At 55.2% G+C, this 27533-nt stretch overlaps 2 protein-coding genes across 5 annotated transcripts; both read right to left on the minus strand.

The window, feature by feature from the left end:
* HSD3B7 (hydroxy-delta-5-steroid dehydrogenase, 3 beta- and steroid delta-isomerase 7) lies at positions 1-3726 on the minus strand. Of its 4 annotated transcripts, none has more exons than XM_033840302.2 (7): positions 3608-3726; positions 3067-3253; positions 2689-2844; positions 2282-2390; positions 2105-2204; positions 1589-1751; positions 504-1059 (listed from the first exon to the last, which is right to left on the minus strand). In XM_033840302.2, the coding sequence occupies exons 1-7, from the start codon at positions 3719-3721 to the stop codon at positions 644-646; spliced, it is 1245 nt and encodes a 414-aa protein (XP_033696193.2). In that variant the 5' UTR covers positions 3722-3726; the 3' UTR covers positions 504-643. The 4 variants fall into 4 exon arrangements, with proteins under 4 accessions (XP_033696195.2, XP_033696193.2, XP_033696194.1 ...); XM_033840303.2 differs by having other exon boundaries at positions 3067-3238; positions 3608-3722; XM_033840305.2 differs by having other exon boundaries at positions 3067-3234; positions 3608-3719.
* SETD1A (SET domain containing 1A, histone lysine methyltransferase) lies at positions 3105-26404 on the minus strand. Its single transcript, XM_033840293.2, is given in 20 exon segments — positions 3105-3253; positions 3608-5076; positions 5159-5296; positions 6845-6964; positions 7146-7256; positions 7349-7521; positions 7948-8125; positions 8128-8984; positions 14964-15299; positions 17457-17544; positions 17701-17858; positions 18572-18659; positions 18794-18970; positions 19493-20272; positions 20426-21275; positions 21560-21789; positions 22022-22143; positions 23434-23704; positions 25683-25778; positions 25994-26404. Coding segments are annotated over 19 exon segments (5097 nt in total). The 5' UTR covers positions 26144-26404; the 3' UTR covers positions 3105-3253; positions 3608-4902.
* Between the last annotated feature and the right edge of the window lie 1129 nt (positions 26405-27533).

Below are 27533 nucleotides of genomic sequence, written 5' to 3' on the forward strand. Positions count from 1 at the left end.
TCGGAGAAGGAGCTTTAATCCAGGGCTTGGACTGGTACAGCATTACTGGGGCATCCTCAGGCAGAGATCAAACAGTGCTGCAGGAACTGATTTGGGTAGAGGGGTGGCAAGAGGTGAAAATACACAGATTTCCTCAGCCTTCGTTGAAGAGAATAAAAAAAGATAAATGTCCAAGGGTAATAAATGTTTTAAAATAATGGGACTATGAACCCCAAGGAGGGACAAAGGTGGTGGGAGGAGCCAGAAAGCATCTTCACTCTGAACCCGGGTCTGAGGATCACACCTGGATATCCGAGGTCCAGCACGAGGCCCTGTGGAACTTCTACCCACTTCCTGCTTGAAAAGCCAGAAATGGGATGGGACCGTGGAGAACGTCAGGGGAGTCAGACCCTCGCCAACCAGCCGTCAGGCCTGGGTTGAGAGTGAAGACACACTTGCTCCAAAACCCTGCCCTAGAACTGAGGGGTATTAGGACACAGGCTCAAGGCTCATGAATTACAATGTGGAGAGCTCTAGGACAGCCAGTCTGGCACCAGACCCCTCCTCCTCCGGCTCTAGAATGTAGCCCTCCCTCCCCACCAGGGTCTGAGGGCTCTGGACCTGGATGGCTGTGCCATGCTGGCCTCCAGGCCCAGCTCCACCATCACTGGGCTGAGCCCTCCACGGCCTGCACCCAGCGGATGGTGCGGGTCCTGCTCTCCTCCCAGGAGAACAGGGGCTCATAGCCAAAATGGCGCCGAGCCTTGTCGGTGCTGACGGTGAAGGTGGTGTTGGCCATAGCCAGCGTGTAGGGGTTGAGCAGGGGCGCATAGAGCAGCAGCGGCCGCAGCAGCCACTGCAGCAGGACATTGAGGGCAGCCAGAAACAGCAGCAGCCAGTAGGGCAACAGTGGGCGGGTGCCCACCAGCCGGAGTCCACAGGGGCCCAGGAACTCCATGTTGAAGTCCTCATAGCTCTTGTAGGGTGAGTTGTCATAGCAGAAGTACACCTGGCCACCCATGAGTGCAGCTCGGTGCTGGAGCTCCCGGGCCACCAGCACGTGCATCCAGGCCACGTTACCTGTGGGTAGCGGGGGAGAGGGGGTGCCGAGGAGAGAACCGGGGGTGGATATGTCCTTGAATGCCCTTGCAACCATGTAGATACTGCTCTATTCTGGGCCAGGGCATGGACAAGCCACCCCGTCCTTGGGCCCACGTAGATGCTGCCCACATAACTACGGCCCTGCTGAAGGCTGCTTCTTCCAGGCCCCTGTAGCAATTTACTCTCCCAGGCCAGCCTATATGGTTGCTACTCCTTCTTCTGTTAGTCCTGGGTAGATGCTCCCCGCTCCTCTCCCGGGAAGACGCTGCTCACAAAACTGCAACCCTTTCCTCAGCCTATGACACGGTATTGATGTCAGCCTTCCCAACTGGCATGGACACTGTTTTGTCTGTGGCCCCTGCAGACGATGCCCACATATCATAGTCTGCTCTGGCCCATGTATAGACCATCCTTTTTTAGCCAGAGTATAGAACACCCCCTTGCCCCAGTACCATGTGGGTCCTGCCCTGTTTTTTTAGCCTCCCCCAACGCCTAGCCCGGGCCTCACCCACGTAGACCCGGCCATGCTCCACAGAGGCTGGAATGGCCCGGAAGAGCCGACCCCCCAGGCGCAGGCCCTGGTGGTAGAAGTCCCTCATGATCTGGTGGCCTTCGCCGTAGATACCGGTGGGACGCAGGGCACATGTCACGAGGGGCAACCCCCCGAGGACCTGGGGGCAAAAGGCAGGCACTGCTAAGACCTAGGGCCCGGTGGTTTGCCCTCTGCCCTGATCTCCTCAAGCTGGAGATGGAAGGAATCCAGGGCAGGATGCAAAGGAGCCCACAGTAAGAAATGAACAAACAAAAAACCAGGGGCTGCCCTGGTGGTCCAGTGGTTAAGACTCTGCCCTTCCACCGCAGGGGGCTGGGGTTCGATTCCCTGGTGGGGGAACTAAGATCCCGCATGCCGTGCAGTGCGGCCGAAAGAGGAAAAAAAAAAGAGGAGCCCACAGGCCCTGGCTCTGCCTCTGCCTGGCAGCCCTTTCCGCCCCCGTCTCCTACATCTCATCTTCTCCAGTCTCACCTTCCTCCCATTGGCTTCCAGGACGAGCTGCTCAGCTAGGGCCTTGCTGCAAGGATAGGGGTGTCTGTGTACTGCTTCGTATGGGGTATTCTCATTGCCCCTAGTCGGGAGAGAGGGAAGATTCTTAATGCTGAGGGGAGATGGGGCCCTTGAAGTATTGGGGGAAGCTCAGCTCACCTGTAAAAGGGCTGGCCTTTGATGTTGGGACCCACAACTTCCATGCTGCTTGTGTAGACCAGGAAGCGTGTTCCAGTCTGCACACACGCCTCAATCACATTCCGCGTGCCTGGGGGAAGGCGGGAGTGTATCCAAGCTGAAGCTTCCTCCCCCTCTGCGTCTTTCCCCTCCCCGTCCCAAAGCTGGATGAGGACACGTGCCTTCTTTCCCCAGGCCCAGGGAGAACCGCCGCAGGCCAGTGAGGGCCGGCCTGCCATGACAGGGGCAGAAGTGTCCACAGGACAGATTGTCACAGGAGAATCACAGAGGTCAAGGTCAAAGAGGGGGGCAGGAAACAAGCAACCAAGATCAGGCCATGTGCCAGGGGGTATTGAGGACATTGTCAGAACAGGTAGGGAGCATCTCACCCTGCACGTTGACCTCATGGATGGTCTCAGGACTGGTTTTCCCAAACACGTCCACCAGCCCAGCTGTGTGGATGACCACGTGGGCTCCGGCCACAGCTGCTGCCACCTCGTGGGCCTGGGTCACGTCCCCCTGGATGGCAGTCACCTGCACGGGCCCTGAGAGTGGGTAGGGGCAGCCAGAGGCAATGTCAGAGCTGAGGCCGTCAGCCAGCTGCTGGGTTCAGCCCACACCCTTGGGTGCCACACTTTCCCAGTGTGACTCATTCATCCTATCCATTCACACTGGAGAACATGACAGGCATCATCTTTTCCACAAGGAAGGGCGTCCACACCCTCCCCCGCCCCCGCCCCCACCCCCACCCCGTCCCCACCAGTCACCTGTCTTCAGCTCCTCCAGCCAGGGACCCAGGTGTAGGTCAAAGATGCGCAGCTCACGGAGCTGGGGTTCCTGCTGCAGCAGCATGCGGACCACATGTTCCCCCAAGAAGCCACAGCCACCGGTGACCAGGTACACCAGCTTCTGGGCTTGTGCAGAGTCTGCCATGCCTGGCTGGGGAAAGAGACACTGGCGCGCCTGGGTTGAGACACTGCCCCAGCACCAGCAGCTCCGTGACTCCTAGGAGGGGCCCCTGGCTGAGTGGCCTGGAGCAGTGACCCAGAGGCCAGAGCTGTTTCTGGAGGCTGTAGCTGTCGGTGCAGTGGCCAGGCTACCTGCCCTCTGACCCTGCCGGCTGCAGTTACTGAGATAAGGGGGAGGGCTTGGCCTGCAGGAAGGGGTCAGGGTTTGAGGTGGAGGGAGAGGTTCTGGGACAGAAAACGAAGGGTGGTTGGCAGGGAGCTGGGGAGGCAGAGTAGAGGAAGGCGAAGAGAGCTGGGATTGGGGGAAGGGACCCCGGGCCCTGGCATCACCACTGCCTACCTGCAGCCACAGTCCCAGGCCGCCCAAACCGGCCACCGGAGGCCGTCTTCTACAGGCTCCTGGGCCAGCGACACACCGTCCCCTTCCGCTTGCTCCTCCTCCCTCCCGGCCCATTCCAGCAACAGAGACCAGCCCAGCCTCCACCTCTCCGCCCCGACACTCTTGCCACAGGGCACCCTCTGGTGGCCGCTCCGGGCTGCACTGGCATCTGGTTCCAGCAAAACTTGGGCAAGAGGGGTGGGGGAGCCAGAGCCTGCCGGGTGGGTGCCGAGTAGGGTTTTCAGCCACAGAATGGAGCAGGCAGGGTGACCTCACTCCCGGTGCATGATATCAGCCTTTCCCTCTTGCTGGATTTCCCAGGAGGCCAGAAGCCCAGCAGCAGCTGTGGTTCTGGGAAGGGAAGGGAGGCCTGACCTTGGCCCCACTCTGGCTGGCCTTGGCGGGGGATTTCTGGATGGCTCTTGCAGCCTGTCTGCTGGCCCAGAGTGATGGTGGCTGAGTCTGCAGGTCTGGGATCTTGCCCAAAAGCCCCTCTACCCACCCCAAACGTCAGGCCACCTATTTCCCTGTCTTCACCTGCCCCACCCTCTGTCCTCAACCCCCATCCCACCCTGCTGTTCCCCAAAGATACTGACAAAGCCCTTTTGTAACAATAAAGTTTAATCACAATTATAAAAATGTGGCGTTGGGTTCGCGCTATTAACATATGTACAGTCCAGCCCAACAGGAAGGGCCCGCCCCCCACCATCCGGGCCTGGCGAAGCCGGAGCTTCCAGACACCAGGGTGGGAGGGTGACCCACAGGGTCTGGCAGGAACAAAAGACGAGGCAGGGTTCCAGGCACAGAGTCCCCAGGACTGGGGGCGCAGGGCCCCCCTCCAGGGGGAGAACATGGCCACTGCCCCTAGAGACCCCTAAACTGGGGAGGGGTGCACGCAGGGCACAGAGGGGAAGTCCCCATTAACACAGAGCAAGGGGGCTATGCAGCCCCCCCAAGAACAGGATCTGTACAGGCCGGCACCCCAGGTTTCCACAGGAAACAGCTGCTGGCAGCTACAAAACATTTACAGCTTCTTCTCCGCAAAGAAAAAAAATCGGGGTGGGTGGGCAGGGGCAAGAAGGGAAGCGGAAGTTGCCTCAAGGGACTGAGGCTCCCTCGCTAGGCTCGGGGCCCCCCAACCCCACATCTGGAGATGGGGCATGTGGGCCCTGCTGAGCCCACTAAGGCTGGGTGGGCTGGGAGCTCAGGGCACCAAGGGGAATAAATAGGGGTGAGGGCACCAGTCCTGCCCCACCTCAGTTGAGGGAGCCGCGGCAGCTCTCGGTGCCACACAGACAAGGGATCTTGTTGTCCTCCAGCGGGAACTTGTAGTCATAGGTGATCTCCTCATCCACGCCGATGGGCTGCTTGGAGTAGATCACGATCTTCTTCTGGGACTCGATGGTGATCACCTTGGCATAGCAGTTGGGCTACAGGAAGAGGTCAGCGTGAGTCACGCCGCCCCCTCGGCCCCTGCCCCGTCCGCTCCCCCCAGTCCGGCCCCCTGCGCACCGTGCAGCAGTGGTTGATGAACCTCGCCAGGTTGCCACACTTGGTGGCGTCGATGATGGTGTCGTGGTCCACCCGGAACAGGTAGCTGCTGCCAATGCCCTCTTGCACGTAGCGCTTCTCCCGCATGTCGGCCACCATCTAATAGAGGACAGGGTGCGATGGTCAGGGGGCTTCCCCTCAGCTTCCTGCCGGGCTAGGCCTGACCCCACCAGACCCTGTGATGGGGGGTCTGGACAGTCTCCCAGCTGCCACCGTGGGAGCCTCACTGGCCTGTCCTGGATCCACAGCTCTCCCTCTGGTACCTGCTACCCCAAGGTGCTGACTCCTGACTTTGCTTCCAGGACCCCCACCTCCCAATACCTTTGTCTGCCGTTATGACAAAGTCACCCACAGGACCCCAGGGAAGTCTGCACTGGCCATTGGGCAGGAGAAGCGGTCACTGTCTCCTCCTGGAGTGTCTGCCTGGCCCACGGGACAGCCCGTGGGGACTGGGTCGGTTCCTGAGATGACAGTGGCCGTTTCACGGACTGAATCCTACTCATCCCTTCTCCCAGGACCCTCTCTCCAAAACAGGCGCCCACGGCTGCTGCTGTCCACGCCAGGGCCCACATTCTTGGGTAGAGGGAGGACCTCGTTTCCCAGAAAACAGGACGATAAACCCTCTGCACACTCCCCTTGGGTGAACTCACTCTCTTCCAGGGCTTCAACTGCCAACTAAGTGGCGGGAACTCCTCCCAAACTTCCATCTCCAGCCAAATCCACCTCAGTGGAACTGCTGGGCGACACCCGGTAGATGTCCCCCGGTCACTGCAACTTCACATGTCCTGACAAGAGCTCATCTTGACCACACATCCGCTCCTCCTTGCTCCCTATCTCACTGGCAGCCCTACCTACTCCCAGCTGCTAAAGGCAGCACCGAGAAACCATCTCGCCTTGGCCCTCGCCCTCATTCCCCAGAACCAACTCGTTGCCTGGTCCTGCCAGCTACCTTGGACCCACAGACTCCTGCTACCTTGGACCCACTGCCTAGTCCAAGCCACCCCCGCCTTCGGCTGGGATCTCTGCAACAGCCCCACCCCGCCGTCTCAGCCTCCAGTTCTCTCTGCACGCTGCAGTCAGATGGAACTTACTAACTTCCAAAGTCCTCTCCTGCTTAACACTTCGCAGCAACTTTTCTCCTCTCACCATTGGTCCAAACTCATTAACGTGGCTCCCAAACTCTGCGGCATCCGGCCTCCACCGGCCCCCTCCAGCCTCACGTTGCTGCCACTGGCCCTAGTTTTTCCAAGTGGCCATACTGACCTCCTTGCCCTAAGACCATCCTGCATCCAGGCCTTTGCATGTGCCGTCCTACAGTGGAGAGCACCCTCCCCCTCACCCGGGCCTGGGAGTTGCTCAGCATCCTTCAGCCCCTGGTTTAAACATCACTGTGCTCCCACCTCCCCTGCCTCCCTGAACACCGCCTTTCGTATCAACCCAACACCATCCTTATGTTTCTTGCTGGATCATTTACATCTAGTTTACTAGTACCCATTACTAGTTGTTGAAGGAAGGAAGGGAAAAAAAGAAAAGCAGGTTTCACTGGCTAAGTCTCAGAGCCAGGAGGGACCCCGAGGGCCGGGTGGTTCTCATGTTGGCATCCCAGGCTGCCGTCAGGTCAGGCAGGGGCTGGGTGTGGGGCCTCACCTGGCGGATGTTCTGACCCACGTATTCGATGACCATCTCGTCAGCTGCGATGGGTTCCATGGCAAAGAGCCCCCACTCATGGATCCGGCTCCGGCCGAATCGGAGCTTCTTCTTCCGGAACTAGAGGGCGGAAGGCAGACTGTGCTGCTGGACGTCCCCCTCAACCTAGCTGCTGCTTGCCTCTCCTCAGACCTCCGGGGCAGGAGGGTGTTCTGGCCACTCGCCGCCGGCCCACCCCTAGGGGGCTCCACAACGCTGTCTTCCAGTGGCGCCCCTTCCCTCCTCAGTCCCCACTCCTCACCTTGAGCTGGTTTAACTTCAGCAGGTCACTGTCCATGATGGCAGAGGTGCCGATGGCGCTCAGGAGCCGCCGCTGCTCAGAACGGCGCTCCGAAAGCACACGGTTAGTCCCCTGTGAGGTGCAGGGCAGGGAGGAGGTAAGTGACAGGAGAACTAATGGGAAGAAGATGCCGCCAGTGGGCAGGTACCAGGGCAGAGCCTCACCTGAGTGTCCGCTCCTTCCAGTTGCCGGGCCGAGACGGGGCACACGTCCAGGTACCTGTCCTTCTCCTTCTTGCTGATGGGGTAGTAGCCCTCGCTGCGGGCCGAGCCTGTCTGGTGCTCGCGGGGCCCGTCCTGGGGCCGCCGCTTGCGTTTCGGAGTGCTCAGGTTGGTGAGTGCAGGGTGTTAAGGAAGAGAACGGGGTCCTCACCAGCCAGATCCCTGGGGCTCCGCTCCTCTCTCCCCCGCAGTCCCAGCCCAAGGAAAGGGCGACTGACCTTAGCTGGAGGTCCTGAGCATACTCAGTGTGAGGACAGAGAGATGGAGAGAAATAAGTCTTAGACCCCACCTTTCCTGCCACAAAATCTCTGGGAGGCAGAAAAGAGGCACGAAACAGAGAGCAATGGTGGCTTGGTAGCCGGGGGAGAAATAAATACCCAAGCTGAACATGGCAGAGAACTGGCCAGGGAAGGAGGCCAATGCAGACCCTAGGAACGATCTCAGCAGGACAGTGCCTGGCTGAGCGACCGCAGGGAAGCCCTCCCGCCCCCCCGGGCCTGCCTCCCTGTCCTGAGAAGGCCAGCCTCCGGGGCTCAGGATATTGGTGTGATGGACCCAGTGGGTGTCGTTAAGCCAATCAGCCCCACTAGTCTGCTGCAGCAGCCGCTCGTATGTGAGCCGCAGGTAGCCCATGTCCTCCAAGTCCAGGCCCGAGTTCCAAATGTCATACAGGATGGTCATCTGCTCAAACTCGCTGCGGGGCTCGTAGGTGGGGGGGGGGGCGGGGGCGGGGGCGGCGGGGGCGGCCGCCGGCGCCGGGTGTGGGAGCGGAGGCTGCGCCGCCGGGTGGCCCCCTCGCCGTCGCTGCTGCTGCTGCTGCTGCTCTCCGATGACTCCGACTCCTCTTCCTCCTCCTCCTCCCCATCCTCTTGCTGCTGCTGCTGCTGCTTTGGCTCCTCTGCCTCAGCCACCACCACCTCAGGGGCCTCCAGGACCTCGTCTGCCGGGGAGCTGAAGAGGGCTGCAGGGGCAGGAACTGGCTCCAGGGGCCGAGGGGCCGGCGTGGAGGGTGGCGGCTTGACAGCCAGGGCGTAGTTGTGCTCCAGGAGGATGTGGCTGAGCAGGGGGCCCGGGCGGTCCACCTCGTCCAATGTCTCTGTGGCCTCTGAGTCGTCGCCAGTGGGCAGGGCGGGCAGCCCGCGTCGGGCTGGGGTCAGAGCCAGGTCGGCCAGCACGGCCAGGTCCACTTCTGTCCCTGGCTCAGCCTCCTCTTCCTCGGTGGAGCGGCATCGGCCTCCAGCCCGGCTCCGGCCTCCTCGGGACACCTCCTCGGGCCAGCTCTTGACCAGAGACGCGTGGTCCAGGGGCAGGTTGCGAATGGTCCGCTCCACGGCCCGGGGGACTTTGCGGGAGGCGGGGCCGGGAGACTTGACCTGCGATGGGGCAGCGGGGGGAGGCTCTGGGGCTGGCACCTCCTCCACCGCAGAGAAGGAGACGGTTTTCCGGCGTTTCTTAGGTGGGGGCAGGAGGGGGATGGGAGAGGAGGGGCGCTCGTCGGGGCGGGGGGCAGGGGCCGGGGGTCCAGCCGGTGGCTCTGGGGTTGGCTGGGGCACACTGGGGGGCGGTTCCTCCGTGAAACCTGGGGAGGGAAGCACACGGGGAAAAGGAGAGGGTCAGCTTCTCGGCCGAACGTCATCACAGATTCGCTACCGGCAAGAACCTGGCCAGCCTCCCTGGGGAGTCCACACCCCAGCTGCCCTCACTCCTCAGCTCCCTACAGACACTCCTGCCCTCACAGAACTTCTAGTCCGATGGAGACAATCACATGAAACACATGTGCAGCCGATCTCTGAAGGGCGGGGGTAGGGGCTCAAAGGAAACACACGCTTGGACTCTAGTCTTTTTACCAAGCCTGGCGGTGACAGAACCACATCCAACAACTAGACACAGAGATCAGACAACCTTTTGTCAGCTGCATTTTACAACCAGGATGCAGTTGTCCAGATCTGAATTAAAGCATCCATTATTTTGACTACAAACAATATTCTTTGTTCAGTGAGGTGAAAAAGATACAACGTAAGAAACTGAATCTTTTCATTAAACTATTTTATAAAATTGCACTGTGGACCTGCCCAAGTGAGAAAGGGGTCAGGAAGTCTCCCCTCAAGAAGCTGAGGGTGGGACTTCCCTGGTGACGCAGTGGATAAGAATCCGCCTGCCAATGCAGGGGTCATGGGTTCAATCCCTGGTCCAGCAAGATCTCACATGCTGCGGAGCAACTAAGCCCGTGTGCCACAAAGACTGAGCCTGCACTCTAGAGCTCATGAGCCACAACTACTGAGCCTGCGAGCCACAACTACTGAGCCCGCGTGACGCAAGTAGTGAAGCCTGCGCACCTAGAGCCCGTGCTCTGCAATAAGAGAAGCCACTGCAATGAGAAGCCCTCGCACCACAACGAAGAGTAGCCTCTGCTCAGCGCAACTAGAGAAAGCCTGCGAGCAGCAACGAAGACCCAACACAGCCATAGATAAATAAATAAATAAAAAGAAGCTGAGGGTGAAGCTGAGGTCCCAAGGATGAGGAGCAGGCAGTGCTGTCTCTCCCCAGCTAACAGGGACGGGGAGCAAATCCTCCCTCTGTGGACACCCCCAGGCCTGCTGCTGAGTGCTGGGGTCTGAACATTGCTCAAGGCATGCATAGCCCTTTCCCCAGGGCCCAGCCCTGTCCTGCAGACCTGACCCATCCCCATGACCGGTCCACAGCCTTGCCCTCTCATCCTAGGTTTTAGCCAGTCAAGCAGGCATGGCCTTTCAGGCCCCCGGCCCTTTGCTCACATGGTTCCCTTTGTTCGGAATGCCTCTCTCCTTTCGCCCATCCAGAAAGTCCACACGCAGATTTTGGACCCAGCTCAATGACACCACCTTTGTAAAGCCTTCCCCAGTTTCCTCAGACATTGGTAACATCTTCCTCTCAGAACCAGAAGGCTGGTGGTTCTCAACTGCCATCTTCAAATTGGCTGCAGCAGATTAACAGCTAGAATTTTGTGCCAAGCACCAACCCAAGCCTTTCACATACAGTAAGTACTCACTTAATTCTCATGATGCTATGAGGTAAGTACTATTATTAATGCCTTCTTACAGATACGGAAGTCAAGACAGAGAGAGGCTGATAACCTGCCCAAAGTCACCCAGCTAGCAAGTGACAGAACAAGACCTGCATCCCAGGGCAGCCTGGGTTGAGTTCGGGGTCTTACCCACTGCCCCTCGCTGCTTTGGACCTCCTAGCCTGGGACTCAGCAGCTACAGGTCTGGCCCTACCACCCACAGAGCTAAGGGCAGCCAGCACCAGGCCTGGCCTGAGTAGGCAGTGATCAACATGTGTCCACTGCCTCAACCGACACACCCTCAGCCTCCTGTCTCCCGAGGGTCTGGACACCCCTGGGCTCTCAGCCAGGAGAAACCCACGCTCTGAAGCTAGTGAGGTCCCAGGTGCTGGTCCCCGGTCCCCCAGGTCCTAGGAGTCCTCTCACATCCTCTCCTCTCCAGCGCTTTGGGGCGGACCTCTCCTCTGATCCATCCTCCCAACCTAGCGCACTGGGCCCTCTGGAAGCCTGGGCCTTGAGAACAAATTCCACCCGCCACCCCCGACTCAGCTTCTTCCCACAGACTTCCCTTTTGCTCCCCGTCCTGAAGGAAAGCTGGCAGGGCCTTTCATCATTTAGGGAGGCAACTTTCAGGTTACCTGCCCAGTCTACACAACTCCCAGAAGCCACTGTTTCTACGGCATGACCTACCCCACTCCCTCCCTGTGCCCCGGCCATCATTAACTGATGGCTAAATGACCCAAGCCAGCCCAACCAGAAACTTCCCTAAGGATAAGGTTCTAAGATAGAAGGGGGTGGGACTTCCTGGTGGTCCAGTGGGTAAGACTCCACACTCCCAATGCAGGGGGCCCGGGTTCGAACCCTGGTCGGGGAACTAGATCCCACACGCATGCTGCAACTAAGAGTCCACATGCTGCAACTAAGAAGCCCTCATGCCACAACTAAGACCGCATGCCACAAGTAAAAGATCCCGCATGCTGCAGTGAAGATCCCAAGTGCCACAACTAAGACCCGGTGCAGCCAAAATAAATAAATAAATAGAAATAAATCTTAAAAAAAAAAAGACAGGAGGGAGTCTGTCTGTGGGGGCAGATATCCTCTGATGGAATGGAGAAGGAAGACCATTTGCAGGAGAGAGGGATGAATCAGAGGGGAAGACAGAAGAGCAAGTCCTAAAGGTGTCCAGGCCCCTGTCCCTGGGATCTACCAGACAAGCCCTCTCCTAGGCTCCTGCCATTGGGCCACACAGGCCTCTATCCAGTTGTGTCCTTGGTAGCTCGGTTTTCCCTACCATTCTCTAAAAGCCAAGGGACCGGCCTTAATTTTCCTCTCCTCTCCCACCTCTGCCATCTACCTAAGGGACTCTGATAGCCCACCTGTTTGCCAGATTCTTACATTCACTCATCCTCTGCTACCCTCCACCAGTCACACACCCGACCTTGTCACCCCCTCCACGTTGGACGGTGACACTCTAACCACAGTTCCCCAGGTCCTTTCAGTTCACCCCACTGTACCTGTTCAATTTCCCATCCTCTATCGCCCCGCCCTCTAGCCCACCACCCTCCCCCTAAATTAACTTCATTCTGGGTCGTGCCCAGACCACAGCGGCCCTTGCTTCGTCCTCTCCTTTCAAGCTACTTTCTGCAGCCTTCCACCACTTCCACCCTGTAGACCCCTAACCCGGAATCCACCCAACCACCTGCCTTCTCTCCTCCTTCACCCCAACCCCCAGCCTCAGCAGGGCTTCTGAGTTGCTGGCAATCCTAGTCAGCTTTCATCCTCACTCCCCACCCTCCTCATACTCCAGGCTTCTACTCCACTCATGCCCCCTCATGCTCAGAAATGTCCTGCCTTCCTACTGAAGAGAGGAAAAGGAGGCCTTCGGCTGAAACCCCACAACTCCCTGCTTCCCCATTTACGGAGAGATCTGCATCTGACCTAGAGGGTCCATCCCCCCCAGGTGCGCTGCTCCAGCAAGGATTCCTCTCTCTCCTGACCCATCCACCAGCTCCCTCGTCCCTTCAGTGTATGAACACACTGCAGTCTCACGTACTTTGAAAAGGTAACCCTCCACCAACCCTGCATTTTCTTGCTGTCTCTCCAATTCCAGTTGGGTAACCTTGAACAACTCACTAAGCCTCAAATTCCTCATCTGTAAAATGGGAGTAGCAGAGATGTTGTGAGGAGTAAATGAGAAAGTGAAATTTGCAACTTTGCAACATGCTAGGGCTGGCACATGGGATCCCGCACATGGGATCTACTCAATTAACGTTAACTAATATCATTAAGTACCACCCCTCAACTGTCTTCTTTCGCAAGAGTAGCTTACCCTTCCAAAAGACTGGTTATCTATCACCTGCCCTCACTCCTTAACACCCCCTAACTTGAGCCATGCTACTGAAATTGATAAGGTCACCAGTGACCTCTTAACTGACAAATCCAACAGATGCTTTCCCTTCTGTGGCCTTCCAATACAGGCCACTCCCTCCTTTTGAAAACCCGAGCTCCCTGGTTTCCTTCCACCTCTCTGATCACTCCTTTCCAGCCTCCTCTGGCTCCACTCCGCCCCCCTATCTCTTGTAAGACAATTAAGGCTCTGGCCCCCTTCTCTCATTCCATACATCCTTCCAAGGTATACACAAGTGTACTCACACCCATACTTTCAAATACCTATCGCATTTCCAGCCTACTGTTTTCTAGAGCTTCAATCTTTTTTTTTTAACTTTTTATATTGGAATATAGTTGATTAACAGTGTAGTGGTAGTTTCAGGTGTAGAGCTTCAGATCTATTGATCCAACAGCCCACTGACTGTTTCTACTTGGAGGTCCCAGAGGGACACGAAACTCAACCCCAATTAAATGCATCAGCCTTCTTCCAAATTCTGGTTCTCGAAGTAGTTTAACCAAGTGGTTCTATGTCCTAAATTTCTCTGAAACCCTCATCCCCACTTCCACTCCCCGCACCTCACTGTAACCACCCTGGCTTTGGTTCAGGCCCTTCGCTTACCTGCATCCTTTCAAACCCTCTCATTAGCTGCCCCACCTCCCTCCTTACCTCTTCCACATCCCTCCCCCTCCTGTGAGAATGATCTTTCTGAAATGCAAATCTGATCACATCCCACTTTTTCTTCCTACCCTGAAAATGAAAGAGTACTGAGATTGCTGTCCCCTCTTCTGCCACCGATTGACTTCGAAGAGACTGAGAGGCGTCTTAGGATTAATCAGAACCTCGACTCCTTCTCTCATGGGTTCTGGGCCAGAAGAGAACGCCTCAGTGCTAGGAGGTCCTCCTGTGCTCACTGCCTATCTCAGACCATGGATTCTCAATAATATTCGAGAGAGATCTCTGGAAGGCCACATGCATCTTTGAAGGATAACTTGAAAACTGAGTTAATTCCACCATAAGAGCAACCTACTCCAAGTTACCACCATTGCTTGCCTTACTTCCTGCAAGAGCCTCTTAATCTCCCTGCACAAACTCTGGCCCCTCTCCAAGTTTTCTCTGCACTGCATCTTTTCAAAACACAAATACAACCACGTCAGTCCTCTGATGGCATTCCACTGCCCTCAAGATAAAGCCCAAATTCCTAGTGTGGCCTGCTCATTTTGCATGATCCAGCCCTTGCTAATCTCTCCAGTTTAGGCCACCCCAGCTCCCCCTCACTCTCAGCTCTCCAGAAGATGAGCTTTCTTTTTTGTCTCCCAACATGCCACTTACTCTGCCTTGGGGCCTTTGCACATGCTAATCACACCCTCCCGCCTGCTTTGGCTTGATTTCAGCCCAATGGTGCTTCCGCGGAGAAGACTTCCTCACAGACATGCTCAGGTTCTCAGAGTACCCTGTACTTTTCTTTCATGGCTCTTACAGTTTGTAGTCACAGGTTTTCTTAAGTAAAGATTAAACTGTCTCTCCCTATAGACCGTAAGCATCATGACAGTGAAAACAGTGCCTATTGTGCATACCATCACATCCCTTGCACCCACTGTAAGGATTCAATAAATAAGTATCTATTGCCTGAAGGAACAGTTCACTCAGCAAGATACATTACGCGTGTGATATAAAATAACAATTGAATGTACAAATCCACAAAGGAAAGCAAAGACAGAATTAAGTTCTGAGTTTATGTTAATAGTTATTATCTATCCAATTTGACCATTTAATCAGGTATATACTACACATTAAGGAAGAGGCTTAAGAAAAACTGGTAGGAGAAATTTACTAAGTTGGGAATTCTCTCTTTAACTTATTTGGGAAAAGATCATTCTGTTTTACTTTAGTAGCCAAACACCCTGGTCTAACTCTGAAAACTGTTTATGGCAGTGCAGTTTGAGTGTGTTAGGACATAAATGTCTCCAAGGGAGGAGTGACAGGAGATAGTGACTTCCATCCAATTTTGTATGTTTTCCAACAAAGTCACACACTTGCATACAATTAATAAACGTCAACCACACTGTTCCCATGAAGACAGACACACACATACACAAAGACTACAACAACAGTTCCATACCACCTACCTGCAGGTCTTGCTGGAGACTTCTGTTCGGGGAGAGGTGTGACTGGGGAGTCTGCAACTCTTTCTGGCTCAGGCTCCTCCGCAGGTGCTGGCAGGGGCACGGGGACATCTCTGGGGGGTGATGATGCTGAGGGTATGACTGCTGGCTGCTCCTCTTCCTCTTCTTCTTCAGAGGAGGACTCAGATGATGAGGAGGACGATGAGGAAGAAGATGAAGATGAAGAAGATGAGGAGCTGGATGAGCTGCTGCTCTCAGAGTCCGATGTGCTATCATTCTCACCATCTGAGTCAGCATACAGAGAACATTTGGAGGACGAATCGCTTTCGTCGTCCTCGCCTGGAAATCCAGAAGGGGGAATCAGGCGAGGTGAGAAGACCCCTCACTTGGTCAAGCCGTGGGTTCATTCACTGACTCACTACTAGGGATGTGTTAGGCTCTGTGCTAGGTGCTGGGGATTCCTACTCTCAAGGAGTTGGAGAAGCACCCAATCTGTCCACAGTGTGATAAACTTCAGTATGAAGGGCTAGTGGAACAGGCAAAGGGAAGCCCTGGATTCTGCCTGGTTGATCAAGTCAGGGAAGGCACCCCTGTGAAGGAGATGCTGAAGTCAAGAAGGACAAGGAGTCCCCCCAGCAGACGCGGGGGCTGAGTGGGGATGTCAAAGGTAAGAGAAGATGGTGCCCTTGGAGACTGGCAAGCAGCCTGCCCTAACCACCAAAGCTTTTCCCAAAGTGGGTCTTATAGACACTGCCTGGACAACAGACTCTGAAAAAGGATTCCAGGGTAAAATAAGCTTAGAAAACGTTATATGGTCTATGCCTCTGGGAGTGGTAATACATTGGAAGGGCTCTAAGAAATTAAGAATTTCAGAGTCTTGGAGGAACATAATCGAATAGGGGTCTGGAGAATGGCAGGATGAAGCTGAACAGATAAACAGGAGCTAGATCACAAATGGCCTAAAGCATCAGGCTGAGAAGTCACCTGTGGAAGACACGGAGCCAGGAAGAGACTTAATGGGGGAGAGTAAAGGGTCAGGTGTGCATTTTAGGAAAGATTCCATCAGCAGGCTAGAAAATGGATTGAAATGAGAGGGATGGAAACAGAAATGGGGAAAACAGTCAAAACTGCTGCAGAGGCTTCCCAGGTGGTACAGTGGTTGAGAATCCGCCTGCCAATGCAGGGGGCACCGGTTCGAGCCCTGGTCCAGGAAGATCCCACATGCCATGGAGCAACTAAGCCCGTGCGCCACAACTACTAAGCCTGTGTTCTAGAGCCCACAAGCCACAACTACTGGAGCCCACGTGCCACAACTACTGGAGCCCACGTGCCACAACTACTGGAGCCCACGTGCCACAACTACTAAAGCCCGCACGCCTAGAGCCCATGCTCTGCAACAAGAGAAGCCACCACATGAGAAGCCCGCTCACCACAACCAGAGAAAGCCCGCACGCAGCAACAAAGACCCAACACAAACAAAAATAAATAAATAAATAAATTAAACAAACAAACAAAAAAAAACTGCTGCAGACTCTGAGTGAGAAAGGCAAGAGAGCAGGAACAAGGGAGGTGACAAATTCAAGAAACACTGAAGCGGTAAAACGGACAGGAATTGGTGACCAAGTGGATGTGTAGGGTCTGCACCCCTCACTCTCAGCAGATGACCTCGCCCTCTGCTTTCCTGAGCAAGAGGCTCTCAGATCACCGTTCTCATAATTCTGGCCTCTGCTGAAATGGCACCTCTCGGAGGCATCCCTTCACCATCAGATGTAAAACAGTCCACCTTTCCCCTGTTCCCTGACCCTGTCACTCCCTACCGCGTTACGCTAGTTCATCTTCTTCAAGCAAGTATCTCTACTTGAGGTGCTACTATTTGTCCACTTGTATGTCAAGTCCCCGCCTCCCCCCCTTAACCAATCACAAGCTCCAATAAGGCAGGGACCACATGTGTCTTGGTCGTTGATATTTCCCTAAAACCTAGAACGGTGCCTGGCACACAGGAGGGGCTCGATATCTATTTCCGAGCAAAGGAATAAAAGAGAGACTGAACCATGTACTCAAGCCTCAATAAATCTGGAGGAACAGACAGGTGTTCAACTGAAGAACAGAGCTGTGTCTGGTGCCAGCAGCTGCAGCAAGGGGAAGAAGGAGGCACAGGTCGGTGGCCGGGCCTTAACGGAAGAGCAGTGCCCAAAGGGGGAAAGGCACAGTGGGGCAGCAGGAGAATGCAGCCCCCTTATCTTGAGAAAATAAATGGGCTGTACTGGGTTGTCTTCAGGGGACAGCATGTTTCAGAGGTAAGCAGGAGGGAGTGTTCTGGGTATTGTTTACAGTGGGCCAAAGGTTCCAAAGGATGGGGCTAAAAGGCAGTTGTTTTGGGGGAAGGCAAAGATGGCCAATCAATCCAGCAGGCAGGTTACATGGGCTCGGAAAGGGCTGGACAGGTGGCTGAGTCCCTCCTTCCCCAAAATTTGACTGTACTCTGTGCGTGCTTACCGTCTGATGCCTCTGTCTCCTTCTTTGCAGCATCCATGGCTTCTTCACGCTCTTCATCATCCTCATCTTCCTCCTCGTCCTCCTCATCCTTAAGGAAAGGGACAAAGGGGAATTAACAGAAGAAGGACAACTGGTCCTCCAGGAAGCACAGCTACCAGGGCTCCAGCCCAGAGAGAAGCTGGCTATGGCGGCAGGAACTCAGGACGTAGGCTCCTGGCAGGGACCGGGTGCCTCAGCTCCTCACCTTCTCTGAGGAGGACTCCTGGGATGCCTCCTCCCCCTCGCTGTCCAGAGCAAAGGACTTGCGGTGCTTGCCCTGGGTCTTGCTTCGCTCTTCATCTCGTTTTGGGGGCTTGGTCCCCGGACGTCCTGGCTCTCCAACCTCCTTCTCTCGCTCAGCGTCTAGGCCCAAATGAGTAGTGCAGTTTACCATCAGCAAGAGTTGCCCTATCCTGTGAAAGGAGCTCTGCACACACCATCACTGACCTTTCTCACAGTCCCACAACACAGACCTCATTTTACAGACAGGAAGTTGAAGCTCAGCAGAGAAACATAAAAACTGCACATTTTACTTCACACTTTATACAGTTTTAAACACATTGCACCCATTTTATCTTTCATCTTGTTCTGCGATGGGTGGAAGAGGGAGGTGATTTTGTTATGTCTGGTCCAAGAAAATAGTACTAAGGCCAACGGGTCTCCAGGGAAGCAGATCACACTCAATAAGGAAGTTTTCCGCCACAGAAGCTGTCAACCTATAGCTCAGACTTAGACAAACTGGTAGGAAGAGTGTAAGAGTGCTTAAGCATTAGATAGTAACCTTGGGTAGAAAACCTGTTTTAACCTCATGATTATTCCTCTCTTATGGGGAAAAAGTGAAACACAGAAAACTTACATCAGCATACCAGAAATAAAAACCACAGCTAAAATCCAGGGATAACCCTACCTGAAGCTTCTCACATCTCAAAGAACTGCTTTACTCTAACCTGTTCCAAATCTTCACTTGGCTCCTTGCCCTCAAGACACCTTCACCCCTTCATCCCTGCCTCCTCCTTTCCTATCAGAATCGAAGCAGCCTTTTTCCTCCTTTCTGCTTCACCTGACCTCCCACTCACCATCTTCATCTTCCTCGGCTGGAGTAGAAGGCCGGGGCCTCTTTTCCTCACTGGCCTCTGAAATTTCCGAAGGCTCTTTTCGCTTTACCTGGGAGATGAAAAGAGATGGTGCCCTTTAAAACCCAAACACTCACGGTTCCCAAGCACCCTTACTCCAAGGAAAGGAAGCCCCCCTTAACCCCCTCTCCCCACGCAACTAGGCAAGATCACAATCCTGGGTACCTTGAAAGAAGGCAGCCGCAGGGCTCCTCGCAGTCCTGACCCAAAGGCGAAGGCTTCGATGCCGGTGGTACCCCCACTCTTGGCCCAGTCTACCAGGGACAGCAGGCCTGGCTCTTTGAGCTTTGTCTTCTCTTTATCCTCCTCCTTGGCTTGCTGTTTAGCTGCATTCTGGAATGGCTGCAGGCAGTAGGCGGACCAAGCTCTAGAACCCAGGCGCTCCCTCCTGCCTCAGAACTACTCCCAGGCCCCGGGAATACAGAAATGCATCTACTCACTTCTCCATCTGACACACATCTATGCCACACCTCCCTCGCACCAGCCCCTGTACAGGCATTTTCTCGAAAGTCCGCTCATTCAGTCCATCAATCTTATGAAGCTGCTACTATTATTCCCACGCTACAAATGGAGACCCTGCAGATTGATGCCCAGAGAGATTTAAGAGCTTCGTCCACCACAAGGAAGCAGTGGATCCAAGAGAAAGCTCTTCTGACTCTCAGACTCCTGCTTCTTCTACTGTTCTGTGTGCCCCCCAACTCCCCTGGGCCCAGCTGTGCATGCCACCGAGTGCCCACAGTCTCTCTCTCCACTTGCCCCAATCACCTCTCTTCCCTATTCTGAGCTGTGTAGCCTGAAGAAGCCGGAGGTCTATTCCCTCCAGTGGAGCCCCAGGTCTCCCCAGTCCCAGGCACTGGCCCTCACCTTGGCCTTCTCTTCCTTGCTCTCCCACCACTGGTCAAAGGCTCCAAAGGCCACATTCTCCACCATCTTGCGGTTGAGGTCTCGCTGCATGATGCTCTTCATCTCTTGGACTAGGGTGGCCAGCACACGGCCCACGGTGCCTGCCGATGGCAGGGCCTTGCCCTCTGCCAGCTCTGCGTCCTCCCTGGGAGGCAGCCGGGCCTCTTCTCCTGAGACTGAGGAGGAGGGCAGGGGCTCGGCTGCCATGGGCAAAGGCAGCTGGTAGGCCTCCCGGGAGTATGCCCCTCGGCCTTCTTGCCCTTGTGTGTACAGAGCATATGGTAGGCCATAGGCTGCCTCTTGTGGGGGCGGGAATGGGAGGAAGGCCTCCCCAAAAGCCCCACCAGGGGGACCAGCTGAGGCAGTGGTCAATCCTTTGCCCTGCCGCAGTTGGTGGAGCCGAGTTAACATCTGGGTCTGCATCTGGAAGGACATGGGCATCCCTCCCCACTGAGCCCCAAGTCGATCCATGAGCTCTAAGGAGTTCACAAAGTCATAGATGTGGGGGGGTGGCGGAGGAGGTGGGGGGTACTCGGGGGGCGGTGGCCCATCAGGTCGGGGTGGGAGGAGATAGGTAGGCTGGTGGGGAGGGTAAGCAAGCGGAAGAGAAGCCATGTACGGAGGGGGAGGAGGAGGGGGAGGAGGGGGAGGTTGCTGGGGGGGTGTTGGGGCCGGAGGGGGTGAGCCGCCCCTGTCATCGTCGGAGATTTCCATGTCCTCTCCAGAAGAGCATGGAGAAGCCTGTAGGGGTGCAGAGGACGGTCACAGAAAGCTACTGCCTGTTCCTTGGGCTTTTCCTCAAATCTCTGTTCTCTTGCCTAGTTCCCTTCCTTCTCCCAACTCTGCCTCCTGGATCCCAGGGACTTCCCCTGGCTGACCCCAACCCAACCTCACCTGGTTCTGTCCGTTGGCTTTGGGTGACTCCCGGGTAGCTCCTGGTTCCCCACTCCCTGTAGGTGCCACATCCTCAAAATTCGCCGGGGCTGGAGGGGGCGTGCAGGGCCCGTGACCTGACCCAGAAGGAACCTCGCTCCCTGTGTCCCTAGCCCCAGGGCCCGTGGTGCTGTTCTCTTCCTCTTCCTCGGTGTCAGAAACCAGGAAAGAAAACTTGGAACGCTGCTCCTTCAACAACATCTCAATGCGGGAATCCAGGCTGCTGTGCTGAGCGAAGGGCACACTCTCATTGGTGGTCTCTGGGGCCGGAGAGCCGGAACGGGCAGGTGAGGCTGGGCGGGGGGAGGTCCGAGCTTCTTCCCTCTCAGGGCTGGGCCCCCCACCACCCCCGCCTCCACCAGGTTCTGGAGGCTCTGGGGGTGGAGCTTCTGAGGCAGGGGGCCGGTAGTCCTGGTCAGCAGGCCGGTTGGGCTCAGGGGGCAAGTAGGAGGTGTAGGAAGGTGGGAAGCGCTCAGCTGTGTTTTCAGCAAAAGGTGCCCCAGGGGGCTCCTCCCGAGTTGCCCGGCGGGGTGGGTAGGAAGCATGGCGTTGGTAGCGATTCCAGCTTTCATAATATGCTGGGTAGTTTGAGTCAGAACCACGAAAATGAGAGGATGAGGAAGAAGAAGATGATGAAGAGGACGAGGCCAACGAGGAGGAAGAGGAGGAGGATGCGGCGGTGGCCGCAGTGGTGGCGGAGACGGCTGCAGAGGTGGTCGTGGGGGCTGAAGACGCAGAGAAATGGCGGCGGGAGAAGGAATCTTGGTAGCTGTTCTCTGACCGCCGGGGCTTGAAAGAGGCTGAAGTGGTGCTGGAGAAAGCGTGCAGAGGGGTTAGCTGGGTTCAGCTCCGCATGCCCCAACCCCGCTGCCCCGCTGTCAGTACCCAAAACCCCTCTACGCTGCCCCCAAAGGAAGATCTACACGCTACTAAGTTCCTAGCTAGAGAGTAAATTCCCTGAGGACAGGGATTTGTTGGCTGGATCCAGAGAAACTAAGACAAATTACTCCCAACCCCCTCTTAGAGACTCTAGGTTTCTTCTTCCCAGTGGCAGCTCCCAGAATCTGGGGGTCCCAGAGGGTGTTTCCGCTGTACCTGCTGGAGTAGGCAGAATCCTGAGAATAGGGGGTGCTGCCCCGAGACGTGTAGGGGGTTCCTTGGGAGGACTGTGGGGTGAACTGGCCGAAGGAAGATGGGGTGTCTTGTCGGCTGCTGGAGAAGCTCGTGTCCTGGGAGCAGGGGGTGCCATTGCCAGGAGTGCCCACCACAGCAGTGCCTGCTGGGAAGGCAGCTGTGTCGGAGGAGGAGCGGCGGCGGGATTCAGTCTGGAGGGAGAGAGTGGAGCAGGGAGAAAGGAAAAGAGATCAAGCACCATTTGACCATATGCCCTTCACCAAACCAAGAACCCCAATTCCCTGCTTTTTGAAAAAAGCTAGGCCTCTTTTCCTTGGCTCTTCCTATACTTAACAGTGAAGTCCAGAACCTCCCAAAGGCTGCTTCTGGCATCTAAGCACCGGGCCCATGTGGCTAGGGCTAAAGCAACCACAAGCTTCTCACCGTCTCAGTGGCTGCACCAGAGCCTTGGAACTTCTCACTGAGGGCCTTGCCCCCAGTAGGCACCGTCTGAGGGGTGTAGGAGCCATTGACTATCAGTTCATAGTACTTCATTCGTTGTTGTCCTGGAGGGAGGAAAATGGGAACCAACAGAGTCAGATGGAGGAAACAACTCCTTTCTGATTTCACGTCCCCACACTTCTTTCTCGGGCCTCAAGCTTCCTAAGATTTCTTGGAGTCTTGGGTTTGGGGCTTTCAGTTCTTCTACCTCATCTCTACCTAATAACTACTACAGACAACGTATTGGGTGACATTTCACAGTTTACAAAAATACTTCTAACGTGCGTTACTATGTTGGATGATCACCAGGAGAGAGAAGCATCCGAACCCCTATTTTAATTTATAGGCTTAAAGAAAACTAACCTGCACAAAGTGGTAAAACTAGAATTCAAACCCAGTCGTCTGATGCTACATCCCACCATCCTCTTCATCTTATAAACTGAAGTTGCAAAATGGCAGCCTGAAGGCAGCCCACCGTTGTGTTTTATTTGCCCCACACAATCACTGAAACTATTGGCAAGGGCAAGGGAGGAATGCAACGTTTAAAACCCAGGAGATTTCACACAAGAACCTAGATTTCTGGCTTTAAGAAAAACTATCTATGTTAGTCCTCATTCCCACTTACAAACTGGCTAATGCCAACTAACAGCTGCCTCCTTCCGATGCCACTAGACAGTATGCCACAGTCCCCACCCCTCCCTACTGCTCCTTAGCACAGAAGCCAAGGCTGCTTCACTCACCTATACAGGTCCCTAATTCTCAATCCAAAATTTCAATACCTCGTGTTTTTAGAATTTGGCATCAAAACCTGGTATGAGGCTATTTACTATAGTTCTTATTCATCCTACCTAGTGTGACTCTTCATAAGTTTTCTTGTAAATACAGTCATACACTAGACTAAAGGGTGCTGCCCCAACCCTGCCAAAGACAATACACAAAAAACCGTATCTGGGGACTTCTTTGGTGGTCCAGTGGTTAAGACTCCACGCTCCCAGTGCAGGGGGCCCGGGTTCGATCCGTGGTCAGGGAACTAGATCCCGCATGCTGCAACTAAGAGCCCGCCATGCCGCAACTAAAGATCCCGCATGCTGCAAGGAAGATCCCACGTGCTGTAACTAAGACCCGGCAGCAGCCAAAATAAATAATAAGTAAATAAATGTTAAAAGAACAAAACAGAACAAAACCCGTATCTGTACCATAAACTCTCTGTAAAATTCTGATATCAGAAACACACCTGGCCCAAAGGTTTCAGATGAGAAATCATGAACCTGATCACCTGCCTGGCCCCAATAGGCATTTGCGTGTACCATCTCTGCCAGAGCCCAACCGTGGGCAGCAGGCGATGGAGAACTCACCTTTGATGTCGAGCTGGGCATGGATGATGTTGCCCATGACGGAGGTAAGGTGGAGGTTTTTGACTGTTTCCTTGGCTCCCCGAGTGCTGGTGAAGAGCACACGGGCTAGGCCCAGGTGCTTGCGAGTACGGGGGTGAAGAAGGATCTCTACCTCTTCCACCTCACCATACTTTCGGCACATGTCCTTCAGGAAGGTCTCCCGCACGTTGTCATTCAGTCTTGCAAAAGTCACTTCTTTCAGTGGGATCTGTCCGATGTAGAATTCATCCAGCTGTGGAAAGGACAGTAGTTACGTCCAGGGTCTCAATACTGACCACTGCTCCTTTGCCCTTTGGGAAATTTTAGCGAGATCCATGAGGCCAAGAGAGATAAAACTGGGAAACTACGAGGCAAGGGAATGCGGAAGGGGGTCCCAACAAGGGATACATCAGTCTTGACCCCTCTCTTCCCTGAATTCTTCTCACCACAGGATGACAAGAACCAGGAAAAGAAACGCACAAACTGAAAACTAAACCTCCATGGAAAGAACTAGTTATATGGAAATAATTCACCAGTTCAGCTCTTACTAAGTCATTACCAAGGACTGGTCACTAGGAATACAAAAATGTGAAAAAAAGAGATTCCTATTCAGAAGAGTAGACAAGACAGACACACACAATCGCAACATGACAAAACAAGTGTCAGCAAAGGTGGAGACAGGGTGTTTGGGAGCCCAGAGAAGGAAACCTTTGTTCAGATTGGAGGCAGGAAAGAATTCATAAAGATGGTGTCATTCAAACTGGGCTTTTCAGATAAACCAGAGTTCACCAAAACGACAGGACCTATAGGGCAGAAAACTATAAAATAACATGGCATTGCCTAGAAACCGCAAAGTGCATGGCAGGACAGAACACAGGCATGCAGGAGATGAGGCTTGGTCAGATGAATGATCATACACACCAATGCACAAAAAACGTGGACTTGGCAGCAAAAGTAAAATAAAAGAACAGGTCTTCCCTGGTGGCGCAGTGGTTGAGAGTCCGCCTGCCGATGCAGGGGACACGGGTTCGTGCCCCGGTCCGGGAAGACCCCACATGCCGCACAGCGGCTGGGCCCGTGAGCCGTGGCCGCTGAGCCTGCGCGTCTGGAGCCTGTGCTCCACAACGGGAGAGGCCACAACAGTGAGAGGCCCGCATACCGCAAAATACATAAATAAATAAATAAAAATAAAAGAACAGTAAAACCAGAGACAAATGACAGCAATAAAATGGAGAGGAGAACGGAGGCGAGGAAGCCAGGGGAAATAAATACAAGTCTGTATTAAAGGAGTGGCAACAGAGATAGAAAAATTAAGGTAAAAAGAGACGTGTTTAGAAAAAAGAGTCAGCACAACTTGGTGACACATTAAGGACAGAAGAATCATAGGACGACTCCCAGGTTTCTAGCTTGCGCAGCTGAGTAGATAGTGTTGCCATTCATCAATAAAAGGAAAATATAAAGAAGAGTAGAACTAAAGGGGTGAAGATAATTGTTTTACATCTCTTGAGCTTGAGGTTTCTATGGGGTCTCCAGATGGAGCTGTCCCTCCAGCAAGCATATAAGTCTGGGGTTCAAGAGACTGATCTTGGCTCAGATCAGAGGTTTGGAAGTCATCAACATTTCAGTAATAGTCAAAGTTGTGGGTGGAAAAGAGATTGTCCAGGACAAGTGTACAAAGTGAAAAAAGAAGGATGAGAGAATCCCACAAGTGACTTATTTAAAAAAGAAGAAGAAAGAATTAGCGAAGGAGAATAAGAACCACCAGTTTCCTAGGACCAGTGCTCCAAGTCCTGATGAGTCTCCTGCCTGGACAGGGACGTGGGAATCCTCTGAGGAAACGAGACGGAGGAGGGGCGAGGAACAGAGGACTCCAGGGGTGGAGTCCCTGGTGTTGTCACTCCGCTTAACTGAGAAACTGGGGCGACACACAGGGCACTGTTTTGCTATGTGCTGTCTAGAAGTACACAGTGATAGGTGCAGCAGCTAGACCTGTCTTCATCCTTCAAAAAGTTAACACCCCTGCTTGAGACACCTCACCTATATCTTTCTAGAAAATAAACATACTTCCTGTCCAGAACAACTCCATCTCACAGTCTCAGAGATTATTAGATCTGGCTGTGCTCCTTTCATTGGAAAACCCCCTTTTATTACACTACACTAAGACTGGACTACCAGAATGGATCCTCCACACCTCCAAGGGCCACCACACCAGGGGACTAGCAGACACGTACCTTAAACTTAGGGACTGGGAGGGAAAAGTCTCTGTTTTTGGACCTGACGTGGCAACGGGGGTCTTGGAGGTCTTCCACTGGTATATACTTTGAGTCCTAGGAAGAAAAGCAGAAACAGAAAGACAACTCAAGGTGAAATCAGTGTTGAGCTCTAAAGCCCATTTGGAGACCCATATGCAAAAGAGCTGGGTGTTGGCTGCCCACTTTAAAGAAGGCAAGCTATGGGTATGGGAGTTCTAGGTGCTGAACAGAGGTAACAGAGAATGGGGCTTGAGTTCCCTAGATGGTAAGGAAAAGCCTGGGGCACTCACGTTGACACTGAAGTGGATTCCATCGTATCGGTACACCTTTTGAGAAGGCCTGCGCAGGGCAGGGTCCAAGGCAGGATCGACGATGAGCTTGTAGTTCCTCCACTGGAAGCTCGGGGCCTTCTGCCCATCTCCCCCACCTTCCTGATCCATCTTTGCTCATTTACACTGTCAGGAAAGAGGAATACGCAAGGGGGCTCAGGACTTAGGCCTGCCTCCCTTGCTGCCCCTCACAGACTAGCCCCGACTCCAGGTATCCCCATCACCCCAGTTTCCACACCTCACCATGACCCGAGGCTCCCCTAGATTTTCTCCCAAGTACCTTCTTTCACCACAACACCCCATTCTCTCTCCACCTCCCAACTCTCTCCTCAAGGCCCCAGGCCCATCTCGCGCCCCCTTACCTTCCCGCTCTCCCTAGCGCGCGCCCCACTTGGCCTCGGCACAAGACCCCTCCCCCGCCCCCTGGCAGGCCCCGCCCCCTCCCGCCTCCTCACCGGCCAGCGGCCCAGGCCAAGCCCGGCTCCGGCTCCCACACACCGGCTCGCGTCCCCGCGCCCCGATCCTCTGGCCAAGAGGTGGCACCTTTCCGGGGCGTTGGAAACACCGCGAGACCGAGCTCGAGACCCGGCTTCGGCCCCGAATCTGGGCGGGGGGTGGGGGGAACGCGCGCCGCTGCTCTCTCCTCCCGCCCCGGCGCGTTCTGCCCCCCCCACCTCCGCGCACGCGCGGCGCGGCCCCACTCACCCGCTCGTGGCGAGCGGCTCCCCCTCCCCCCACCCCGCGCGGCACCTCAGCGGCGCGAGGCGGTGGCGGCGGCGGCGACAGCGCGAGACCCGGCCCCGCAGCGGTGGCGGTGGCGGCGCCCCCCCACCACCACCTCCCCGGCGCGCGCACCAAACACCACCGCCACCTGCGCGAGGCCCAGCGGGCACAGCTTCTGTATTCGCACTTTCGCCACGGGCGCCGCCGGGAGACCCACGGGGCCGAAGATAGCGGCTTCGCCTCGGCCGGCGCGCTGTAAGGCTCAAGAGTTGCGGCCCAGGGAGCCTGGAGATTGGCCGCATCCCCCGGAGAGTGGGCTTCACCACGGCTATCCAGCTGCTCTGGCCTGGGGTCCTTGACGAATCGGCGGCGACGAAAGCAGCGACTAATCCCTGAGGATAAGGGGGCGGGGCGGAGGGGAGGAGGCCAGCCAGAGCTGGGGAGATTTGAGTGGCGAGTTGAACAGGCGCAGATTCGTCAGGCGGGCGGGGCGAATCAGTAGACAGGATGCGCGCTCCTTTGCTCCTCTAACCCGCCGCTTCCTCACGCGGCCAAAGGTCTGAGAGGCTGCAGATTTGCCACAAGTCCTGGCCTCAGCTGTTGCCTCCCTTTAACCGCCTTGGTGGAGTCAAGAAAATAATGCCGGGTTAGCCAAGCCCTGTTGGCAGAGTGGGCCACTTTTCCTGGATCTTCCTTACTAACACAACTCAGAGGACTGCTCAGTTCTGACCTGGGAGAAATGGCTACAGAGTCCGATGAGGATTTTCAGCCGAGTATA

The sequence above is a fragment of the Tursiops truncatus genome, chromosome 15, assembly GCF_011762595.2.
Source record: "Tursiops truncatus isolate mTurTru1 chromosome 15, mTurTru1.mat.Y, whole genome shotgun sequence".
In the NCBI taxonomy this organism is placed as follows: Eukaryota; Metazoa; Chordata; class Mammalia; order Artiodactyla; family Delphinidae; genus Tursiops; species Tursiops truncatus.

Coding starts and splice junctions, on each gene's coding strand:
- HSD3B7 (XM_033840302.2), bottom strand. CDS start 3,721: ATGGGCCGGGAGGGAGGAGGAGCAAGCGGAAGGGGACGGTGTGTCGCT. Junction 2,845..3,066: donor GCTGGAGGAGCTGAAGACAG/GTGACTGGTGGG, acceptor ACCCACTCTCAG/GGCCCGTGCAGGTGACTGCC. Junction 1,752..2,104: donor TGGAAGCCAATGGGAGGAAG/GTGAGACTGGAG, acceptor TTTTGCCCCCAG/GTCCTCGGGGGGTTGCCCCT.